Raw genomic sequence first — 12,168 nt, 5'->3', positions numbered from 1 at the left:
TTGGGTACAAGGTGCAACAGACTGAGCTTGTATAGTTTGGGTACTAATAGTAGGATGTAAATAGTGAGAAGCATCATTGATATCAAGAGCAAGACTTGGTCCAGAATTAAGCACAGTTAAATGATGCATATAACAGAGTCTCTAGTTTGATCAAAAACAGTTCTGACACTTTGGTTCTGTAACAGGGAAGTTCTGTGGAGAGGGTCTGCAGACAGCATACTAAAAGTTGTTGGAGTCTGTATAATATTTGATTGAGTATCCTGCTGTATAGAAGTAGAAGATATCATGGATGGAGTTGTCAAATTTCCACTAGTATTACCAATTGAGAGTGAGTTACCAGACAGGTGGGCCGAATTCAATGTAGGTTGATAAAAAGTGATATTTTGAACAAGTTGTAAATCACTTGGAACTGAATGATCATATGGTTGTGTAAGAGTAGCCTGAGCAATAGAGCTTGGTAACAGAATCTGTGACACTGAAGACGGTACAAGTGTCTGTGGTGTTCTGGTATCAGTTGTATTAGTGGTAGGTGTATTACTAGTACTGTGAATTGTTACTGGTGTGGTTCGGGTTACATGCAATAAGTTAGCTTCTAAAAGGAGTCGTAATTGTGGGACTTTGCTTTCAGCAAAGTCCCAGTTTGTTATCGAAATGTCCATTCTTTTTTTTTTTTCCATCGTCCACACCTTCCTGTGCTTAGACTGCAGTAGTTGCTGCAACCATTCAACATTCACGAACCTTAGATATAGGCGACGATGTGCATAAATATAAAATTGAACTTTTTTGCGTAACCGGAAGTGCCACAGTTCAATATGTACAAAAATAGAAAATCGATTCTATAAGTCGTATTTCTGGGTCGATATTTTTCGGGTTTGCATTTTTGGAATCTACTCGCAATATCTGATAGAATAGCACTTTAAAAATTTCAATATTCGAAAATTGGTAGCACACTTTTTTTCGTACAAATTTTGCTTTTTTTTCGATTTTTTAATTTTTTGTCTGATTAATCTGAAATTTTTGGTGCAAAGGAAGATCACTAAAGTGAACAAAATGGTATAGTTGAATTTTCAAGTTCACTTCCGGTTTAAACGGGAAATCGATTTTAACTTCTGGTTGAATAACTTCCGGTGTTATAAATAAATGTCAACAAAATTTTGCTCATGGGTAGCCATCGTTATTCTACAGCCGATTTTAAAATAAAATCCAATCCGGAAGTGATACTTTGGCCGCCATGTTGATTTTCCTGAAATGCGTCAGAATCTATTCAGAGATAACGGCTTATCCGATTTTGATGAATTTGGTGTCAAATGAAAGAAAATAAAAATTAAAAAAAAACTGTGGGAGCCGATTTTTGAATTTCGCTTTTGCTTTTTTTCAACTTCCGGTTGAAATTTTTTCAAACTTTAAACGCTCATACCACGTGACCTTGACCTTGACCTTTGATGACCTTGACCTTCATAGGGTCAAAGGTCATTGACCTTGGCTATCAATTGATACTTTGACCTTTGACCTCCGACATGTACTTCCGGTTTTAAAGCTATCCGTAAAAAGCCAAATTCGCAACTTTGGACTGCTCTAGCACGTGACCTAATTAACCTAGAGGGTTAATTTTTTCGGTTTCCTAATGTGCTTCTCATGCATTTTACATAGATATAGAACAATTGCTTTTTTAAAGCAAAATTGAAATTCGTGATTTTTTCAAATTTGAGTTTTGTTTTATCATATTTATGTCTTTTTGATCTTGGTGTATGTATATCTTATGACCTATTTTATGGAGAACCTTGATATTTGGAATACAACTAGACACTTTGAATATGAATTCACCTATGGCAAAAAAATTGGGGTGGGCGTGGCTTATCCGGGTTGAATTACTAATTGTTTACATTTTGGGGCTGGGGCATAACTCGCATAGGATACGTTTGTTAAAAAAGGGACTTTGCACACAATTACCTCATCCTTTTGGCCAGTTTGTGTTAACAGCTCAGTTGTTTCAGCTTTATAGTTCCAAAAAAGGAACGGGTTTTAACATTTGGATATTTTCATTTTTCGATTTTGACCTTTGTTGACATTTGTTGACCTATATCTTTTGACTTGAATAATGTAGAAGCTTGAAATTTGAAACACAACATAACATTTGGAATATCAATTACCCTATGCAAAAAAATTAAGGTGGGCGTGGCACATCCGGGTAATATTACTCATTATTGATATTTTTGGCCAGGAGCATAACTCGCAAAGTATACGTTTGTTCAAAATGGAACTTTGCATACAATTATCTCATGAATTGAGCCACTTTGTCTTAGAAGTTCGGTTGTTTCCGCTTCTTAGTTCATAAAAAGGAACAGGTTTTGGAAATTCAAAATTTTCAATTTTTGACCTTGACCTTTATTAGGACAAAGGTCATTGACGTTGTCTATTAGTTTATACTCTCATATTTGACCTCTGACGTCTACTTTCGTTTTTATAGCTGTCCAAAAACATCCAAATTCGCAACTTTGGACTGCTCTAGCACGTGACCTAATTAACCTAGAGAGTAAATTTTTCGGTTTCCTAATGTGCTTCTCGTGTACTTACATAGATATAGAACAATTGCTTTTTTAAAGCAAAATTGAAATTCGTGATTTTTTCAAATTTGAGTTTTGTTTTACCATATTTGTGTCTTTTTGATCTTGGTGTATGTATATCTCATGACCTATTTTATGTAGAACCTTGATTTTTGGAATACAACTGGACACTTTGGATATGAATTCACCTATGACAAAAAAATTGGGGTGGGCGTGGCACATCCGGGTTGAATTACTAATTGTTTACATTTTGGGGCTGGGGCATAACTCGCATAGGATACGTTTGTTAAAAAAGGGCCTTTGCACACAATTACTTCATCCTTTTGGCCAGTTTGTGTTAACAGCTCGGTTGTTTCAGCTTTATAGTTCCAAAAAAGGAACGGGTTTTAACATTTGGATATTTTCATTTTTCGATTTTGACCTTTGTTGACATTTGTTGACCTATATCTTTTGACCTGAATAATGTAGAAGCTTGAAATTTAAAACACAACATAACATTTGGAATATCAATTACCCTATGCAAAAAAATTAAGGTGGGCGTGGCACATCTGGGTTATATTACTCATTATTGATATTTTTGGCCAGGAGCATAACTCGCAAAGTATACGTTTGTTCAAAATGGAACTTTGCATACAATTACCCCATATTGTGAGCCACTTTGTCTTAGAATTTCGGTTGTTTCCGCTTCTTAGTTCAAAAAAAGGAACATGTTTTGGAAATTCAAAATTTTCAATTTTTGACCTTGACATTTGTTGACCTTGACCTTTGTAGGATCAAACGTCATTGACGTTGTCTATTAGTTTATGCTTTCATATTTGACCTCTGACGTCTACTTTCTCTTTTATAGCTGTCCAAAAACATCCAAATTCGCAACTTTGGACTGCTCTAGCACGTGACCTAATTAACCTAGAGAGTAATTTTTTTCGGTTTCCTAATGTGCTTCTCGTGTACTTTACATAGATATATAACAATCGTTTTTTTAAAGCAAAATTGAAATTCGTGATTTTTTCAAATTTGAGGTTTTTTTTTTTACAATATTTGAGACTTTTTGAGCTTAGTGTATGTATATGTTATGATCTATTTGATGTAGAACCTTGATATTTGGAATATAACTAGACACCTTGAATATGAATTCACCTATGACAAAAAAACTTATGTGGGCGTGGCACATCCGGGTTGAATTACTAATTGTTTACATTTTGGGGCTGGGGCATAACTCGCATAGGATGCGTTTGTTCAAAAAGAGACTTTGCACACAATTACCTCATCCTTTTGGCCAGTATGTATTAACAGCTCAGTTGTTTCAGCTTTATAGTTTCAAAAAAGGAACGGTTTTTAACATTTGGATATTTTCATTTTTCGATTTTGACCTTTGTTGACTTTTGTTGACCTATATCTTTTGACCTCTATTATGTAGGAACTTGACATTTGGAACATAACGTAACATTTTGAATATTGATTAACTTATTCAAAAAAAATTGAGTTGGGCGTGGCACTTCCGGGTTAAATTACTCATTATTGACATTTTTGGCCAGGGGCATAACTCGCAAAGTATACATTTGTTCAAAATGGAACTTTTTACACAATTACCTCATATTTTGAGCCACTTTGTCTTAGAATTTTGGTTGTTTCCGCTTCATAGTTCAAAAAAAGGAACAGGTTTTGGAAATTCAAAATTTTCACTTTTTGACCTTGACCTTTGTTGGCCTTGACCTTTGTAGGATCAAACGTCCTTGGCATTGGCTATCTATTTCTACTTTTATATTTGCTGTCCTAAGTCAATTTCTGGTTTTATAGTCGTTAGCAATTTGAAATTTTACTGGCGTATATCTCTTGATCTTGACCTTTTTAGGCCTTCTCCTTTACATTGGCTATCTGCTGATACTTTCATTGTGAGGTCTGACGCCCACTTCCGGTATTAAAATCTTCAAGAAAAAGGAAAATTCTCAACTTTAGACTGTTCTTGCGCTTGATCTAATTATCGTGGAAGGTTGATTTTTTCAGGGTCTTTTGCATTTTGCTACATTTGCAAAGTCCCACTCTGTGCCACGTGTGGCTCTAGTTCTGTTCTTGAAAATGAAGAGGGGGCACTGATGCCCAGCTTGTTTAACTCATATTTAAAATTGTCAACAGTCCAGTATCTGTAGAGATCCACACCAGTTTTTTTTTTTTTTTTTTTTTTTCAAGTTTATTTATTCAACACAAATCTACAAATGTACAGTATATAGAGTTACACAATTTTAATTTAGCATATATATTTGATCTGAACATAAAGAGAATAGAATGAAAATTTGTTTTGTACAGGAAAAGATAGGGGGGGGGGGGGGGGGGGTTAGAAGAGTAGAGAATAGGATTAGAGAGATTAAGTTGGAACGGATTAATTTTATTGTCTATTTTTAGAAGTTTGTTTATACTGTGTTTCCAAACATGAGTTTTCGGTGAAGAAAAGTACTTGTGTGACCATGAGATTTTTATTGCATTTGTAAATGTGAAAATATCTGGAGCGTTCAGCCCTCCACTATCAATTGGAGAGCATAAAATTTCCCTTTTTATTTTTGCTGGTTTATTTTCCCATATAAATTCAAAGAAATTTCGGTCTAATTCCTTAAGATATTCTCGTGTAGGATTTGGTAAAATCGATAGTTGGTATAAAATTTTAGGAAGAGCTAATGATTTGATAATACTTATTTTACCGCATAGAGTATTAATTTTACCTTTAAATAGACCTAATGTGTTTTTTATTTTTACCAATTTTTTGTCATAGTTCAGTTTTATGATGTCTTGTAATTTATTGTTTACTGGAATATATATTCCTAAGATTTTAATTACATCAGTGATAGGTCGTATGTCATTAGGAATTTTATACGGAAAATCTTTACTTGTGATACTCCCAATTCTAGCTAATTCGCATTTTTCTAAATTCGGTTTTAGGCCACTAATTTTGCCAAAATTGTCAAGTATTTTCAAAACGGTTTTAAAAGTTGTTAATTTAGTATCTAATAAAAGGGTTGTATCGTCTGCAAATTGTGAAACCTTTTTGGTTGAATTATTGATTTGTATAGTGGGTTATTTCTTAAAACAGATGCTAGTATTTCTGCGCATAATATGAATATATATGGCGATAGAGGACAACCCTGTCTCACACCCCTGCAGATTGCAAAAGGATTTGATGCCCATCCATTGTTTAAAGGTTAGTCCACACGAGCAAGTTTTCATTGACAATTTTTCCTTAACAAGGAAAGCTTGCTCGTGTAAACGACAAAATTTGCCGAAATCCACTGGTTGAACAAGCCAAAATTTCACTTGTTGGAAAACTGTGCATGCCAGTTTTCCAACCAGCGATTTGCTGACCCTTAATGACCCAGCAATGAAGAATTGCTCGTGTAAACGCACCAGCAAGGAAAACCTGCCACAAATCTGGGCACGCATCCACTTTTACTTCCGTTTTATTGTTTTTTTTGCACGTCGATCCTGCAAATCGGGTAAAAATGCTCATGTGGACCGACCAAGCCGTTCAAATATTGTTAGATGGTTTGCAGAATCACGAGTGTTTATGGAATTTGAAAAGTAAAGACTACAAGGATAGAGGAATGAAAAGGATTGCCCTCGGTGACTTGTTGGAAAGTTTGAAAAAAGAGATATTGGACTTTGAAGGGGATGTAGATGCCATAAAGGCGAAAATTCAAAGTCTGCGAACTACATACAGAGAAGAATTGGGCAGAGTACGAAAGTCACAGGGTACTGGATCTGGGGCGGCTGATATTTATACGCCAAAATGGAAATTTTTTTAATTCCTGCAGTTTTCTCGAAGGAGTTGTTGCAGTGGACTCTGGTGCTACTGTATCAAATCTTACAAATTTGCAAAATAATGAAGATGACAATGATGGTGAGGGAGAAAATTCCAGGGATCTAGATCGTACACCTACACCTGAAACACCAAAGCTACCACACATCCAATCAAAGCGTCGAAAGAGAGAATCAACACCAGTATCAACAACTCACACATGGATGGATACAGCTAGTCATGCCCTGAAGACTCTGGCTGACAGTGCTAAAGAAACAACAGATGAATGGGATGATTTTGCCAAAGATGTGGCAAATACTTTGAGAGGGATTCCCAACAAGTCGACGCAGCGAAGAACTAAGTTTGCCATACAGAAAATCTTGTTTGATGCCAGGGAGAGTGATGACCATTTTATCGCCCCACAACAATCAGCACAACCACAAACCCAGTGGGTTGCACCCAATTACAATCCGAACAACACCTGAAGTTATATGCATGTATCTCCAGTCAAATACATGCAAATTGGAGGGGCATGGCCAAATGGAAATTAATATCACTTCATCTTCATGAAAGGACAATGATCAGACCTCTCGTTTATAAATCGTTCTTATTTCACCCTGACCTTTGTAGTTGATATCAATTTCTGTGAAATTGAAGGGAAATTTAATCGGTCATTCTCCACTGAAAATCTACAGCGCCTTCTTCGAAAAAATACTCTTTCAAATTGTCCCTGATTTCACGAGCTATAGAGGTAGATGGGCGAACAGAACGAGTTGCATTCAAGTCACAGACTTCTCCTTCTATCAAGTTCCTCCATGTACCTGGTACAATGATGCCATCTTCTAATTCACGATCCATGAATCCTTCAGGGCAATAATTCCTGGTTTGGGTTCGGAGTAGAAGGTTATGCAGTACAATGCATGCTCTGGTCACAGATATAGCATTCTCAGGACTTAGTTCCATGGTTCTCAGCAAAATTCTGAAGTGCGCTGACATTACCCCAAATGCATTCTCCACGATTCTACGGGCCCTTGATAATCGATAATCGAACACTTTTTCGTCGCCGATAGCTGATCGATGAGCATAAGGTTTCATCATTGATGGAAACAGAGCGAAAGCCTCATCTCCAATCAGAAAATAAGGTATGGATCCCTAATTACCTATGGCACGAGGTGGTGGAATGTCTGGTGAATCGAACATTGATGATAACAGACTGTCCTTCAATACACCTCCATCAGACACTGATCCTGGGCAGCCCAAATCAAATGCAGTGAATGTTGCATTGGCATCAGCTATGGCCAGTAATACAATGCTGAACTCCTTCTTATAATTGAAGAACTGCGAACCTGTGTTTGAGGGACAGCGAATTTTGACATGCTTACCATCAATGGCTCCAAGGCAATGCGGAAACTGTCACTGCTCCTTGAAATTTTCAGCGATAGCAAGCCATTTTTCAGTAGAGTCAGGAAATTGGCAGTATCTGTCCTTCAACACATCGTAAATTACATCACAAACTTCTGGTACAAATTCACTGATAGTAGATTTTGATATCCTGAATGAGTACATCAGTTCTTTATAAAATCGCAGAGTTGCAGCTAATTTGTCCTTTGCTCTGATTGCCATGCGCATGACTGTATCTTCTTTTGTTATAGATGGTTTTACTAATGACAGAAGTTCATCAAAACATTTCGTATCCAATCTGAAAAAGTTCTTGAAACTATCTGGGTCAGTTTCCCTAAGTTCCGGAATAAGGTTTGCCCCGAGGCCCTGGGCTTGTCCTTTTTCTTCACTTGCCCATGGTTTGACCCACCATCTCCTCTCTATTCCTTTCTTGTTGATGGTGTTGTCATAGTGGTACTGCATAAGCATGCATAATCCAACTCCAGTCGCACATTTCACTGTATTCCTCCTCACAATTTTCGGCATTGCACTTTTACTTTGAACTTGAAAAAACTAAACACAAAGTATTAGATAACTATATTGGATCGGTAATTTGAAGACTGGAACCACAGAAGTGACACTATAAACGAAAATGCCGAAGTCGTCACTATAAACTAAAAATAACAACGGCCATTTTGTTGTGATTTTCATTAGGGTCGCCAGATGGCAGCACTCCCCAACAAGGAAAAATTGTTGGGTGCGTCCACACGAGACGAAGTGACAAATCCTTGCTCAACCATTGAACAATTTTCCTTGTCAATGAAAACTTGCTCGTGTGGACTAAGCTTAAAACGCTACTTGTTATGTTAGTGTAAAATAATTTTATCCATCTTTTAAACATTTTTCCAAAGCCAAAGAAATCAAGTGTTTTATCGATAAAGTCCCATCAAAAGCTTTTTGAAAATCAATTTGGAATAACATCGCTTCTTCATTATTTTCTTCTAAATAATCGATTATATCAAAGAGTTCTCTTAGGTTTTCACCAATGTATCGCCCTTTAATGAAGCCTTTCTGGTCTTCGTGTATGGTATTATTAAGTATTTTTTTGATTCTATTGGCTATTACTTTAGTTAATATTTTATAATCGCAATTTAGAAGACTTATAGGTCGCCAATTTTTAATATATTTTGTGTCTTTGTCTGATTTTGGTAACAGAGATATAATTCCATGTCTTTGTGAAATACTTAATTGATTTTTATGGAAAGAGTCATTAAAAGAATTAAGAATAAAAGGACATATTTCTTTCCAGAAGATTTTATAAAATTCAATACAAATACCACTGCTTCCCGGACATCTACCGTTTTTAAATGATTTTATAACTTCTCTACATTCCATATCTGTTATTGCACCTTCACAGATGTATCGATCTGTTTCAGTAAGTTTGGGAATATCGTCTTCACATTGTTTAAAGAAATAATCCATTTCTTGATCAAATTCATGATCAATTATTGTTTTCGAGTCATAAAGATTTTCGTAAAATATTTTGATTTCATGCAAGATTTCATTTGGATTAGTTATAATGCTATCTGATTTATTATAGAGAGTAGAAATTACTTTTTTTTGACTATTTCGCAGTTCAAGGTTCAAATAAAATTTACTGCGATTTTCAGGATCTACAAGATTTTTTGCCCGCGCCCTCATCATAACTCCTGCTAGTTTGCGCTGATTTATTTCTTCTAGTTTTATGTGAATATTTTGGATTTCGTTATAATCTGTGAAAGATATGGGTTGTTGTTGTAAAATGATTTTTTGTTTTGCTTCCAGTTCATTTTCAATTTTAAAATCACTTTTCCTTTTTCGACTTAAATATTGGATAGTTTCACCTCGTATATCTAATTGTATTAATTCCCATAAAGTTTGTGGGTCGCAACCGAGATACTTTTCTTTGCAATCGTTGATCAGTTTTCTAATATTTTCGATATATTCCGAGTCTAAAAGTAATGTCGGACTTATTTTAAAGAATTCTGGTCCCTTTTTGTGTTTATCTAAGTTGCATTTGAAGTAAATTAGGCTATGGTCAGATCGATAGCCATGTTGGCTATCACATACAGTAATTTTATTAGTAATATCATTTGTTGAAAAAAACATATCCGGTCTTGAACAGATAATAGGTTTATTTCTTTTCCAAGTGTAACACTTTTTAGTAGGATGTAATGTTCGGTAAACGTCATTTAAATTAAGTAAATCCATATATTGTATTATTGTCTGCCTAGATTTTGCGTTAGTTTTTAATTGCCCTCCATATTTATCTAAATTAAAGTCCATTATAAAATTGAAATCACCTCCTATAATTAGAGGAGAAGTTGCATGGTTCGAAAGGTTTTGAAAAATCTTCTCAAAAAAATCTGGATTGTCTGTATTTGGTCCGTATACATTTGATATAATAAGTGAGCTACTATCTTTAGTTTTAAACATAGGTATTTACCTGGTATTTCTTGTAATAGTTCAATCTCTTGAAAGTTGGCATTATGGAATAGAATTGCCACACCAGTTGTACGCTTAGGTCGTTGACCGGAGCTCATAATGAATACCGACACACAGACACGAGTAAAGTCGAGTCTTGCCTTAGGATAAATTCTGCACCATCAATAACTACAACGGAGACGCCATATTGGATTCCAGAATCTGTAAATCATACCACAGTTGAAGTTTCTGCAGTTTAAAAGTGAATAACTTCAACCGAAAGAGTTAACAACACCAAATTAAAATTCAATAAATGCCGGAAAACTGTCATAAGGTAAATGGAGGTGAATTATAAGAAGAATACTTGAAAATTCTTAGAAAAAGTGGTTAATCAAAGAAGCAGTCTGTAGTCAAGATGGCAGAAGACAAGACTGACCACGTGACTATTTGCGCGCGATTAGCAGACGATGCTTGTAGTTTAAGTTATAAACCACTCCTATATACATAGGATTCAAGTAAAACAACATCACCCAGCAATATTGCCTAAACCATTCCTTTAACATCCCCTACAGTAAGAAATAAGCCCAACAATATCCACTAACAATCCTACAACATCCCCTACTACAAGTCCTTGAACATCACCTAATAATAAACAGTCCTACAACATCCTCTACTACAAGCCCAACAAACGTCTCTTACCACCACTCAGGTATTACAAGTCTAACCACTCCAACTTCCAGTCCAAAAACATGACTCACAACCCATCCTACAAGATTCCCTACCACCAGTCCAACAATCTCTCCGTCTACTATTCCATCAATCTCCCCTTTTACTGGTCCAAAAGCAACTCCTATCACCAGTCCAACTATATATCCACCTACTAGTCCAATAACATCGACGACCACCAGTCCAACATCATCACCCACTACCAGTGCACCCCTCCCCCCCTTTCTGCTAGTCCGACAACATCACCCACTACTAGAAGGGGACGATGTAGGACTATTAGTAGGAAATGTTGTTGGATTCTTAGTAAGAGATGATGTTTTTGGACTGTTTATTATAAGGTCTTGTTTAAGGACTTGTAGTGGAGGAAGTTGTTGGACTTAGTAGTAGGGAATGGTGTAGATTTGTAGGACTGGTCGTGGGGGATGTTTTTGAACTGGAAGTAGGAGATATTTAAAGATGGGTTTCGTTATATTTTTAGTGTCAAATTAGGTAAACTATTTGATTAATTGGTGTTTCTAATGAATCATCATGTATTCTTAATCATATCATTATGTTCTTATCGCATATATATAAGAGTTTTAACCAATAATAAATGTCCATGTAAGACAGTCTGGAAAAACAAAAATAATACTTTTTGACCTTTCTTGATCGGTCACTCATTTAGCTAATTAAGAAATCATTATGGACATGTTAGACAAACTGTTACTTTTCCAAGTCATTAGAATACCTCTACTTTCTATTCATGAATATAAGTATTAGCATTTTCATAAACGGAAAAAAGGGAACCCATCGTTAAGGACTGGTAGTAGAAGAAAAGTAGAAGTAGAGGATGTTCGACTAGTAGTAGGAGATGATTTAGAAATGGTAGTAAGGAGTGTCATTGGACTAGTATTACAAAAGATTATTGGACTGGTAGTAGGGGGTGTTATTGGACTTGTATTAGGGGAAATTATTGGACTAGTATTACAAAAGATTATTGGACTAGTAGTAGGGGGTGTTATTGGACTTTTAGTAGGGGATGTTATTGGATGATTATTACAAAGGATTATTGGACTGGTAGTAGGGTGCGTTATTGGACTTGTATTAGGGGATGTCATTGAACTAGTATTACAAAAGATTATTGGACTGGTAGTAGGGTGTGGTATTGGACTTGTTTAAGGGGATATTATTGGACTTGTATTACAAAAGATTATTGGACTGGTAGTAGGGGGTGTTATTGGACTTGTAGTAGGGGATGTAATTGGATTAGTA

General features: G+C 35.7%; 1 protein-coding gene across 1 annotated transcript; it reads left to right on the top strand.

Annotated features, from left to right (window-relative positions):
- Nucleotides 1–6,052: 6,052 nt before the first annotated feature.
- Nucleotides 6,053–6,833, top strand: LOTGIDRAFT_158372 (hypothetical protein; the record flags this gene model as incomplete). The annotated part of the gene is made up of 2 exons (XM_009051535.1): nucleotides 6,053–6,294; nucleotides 6,365–6,833. 2 exons carry the CDS (start codon nucleotides 6,053–6,055, stop codon nucleotides 6,831–6,833), a joined length of 711 nt encoding a protein of 236 aa, XP_009049783.1.
- Nucleotides 6,834–12,168: the final 5,335 nt, after the last annotated feature.

This window comes from Lottia gigantea (assembly GCF_000327385.1).
Source record: "Lottia gigantea unplaced genomic scaffold LOTGIsca_17, whole genome shotgun sequence".
Taxonomy (NCBI): Eukaryota; Metazoa; Mollusca; class Gastropoda; family Lottiidae; genus Lottia; species Lottia gigantea.
This window is presented reverse-complemented; position numbering and strand designations above follow the sequence as displayed.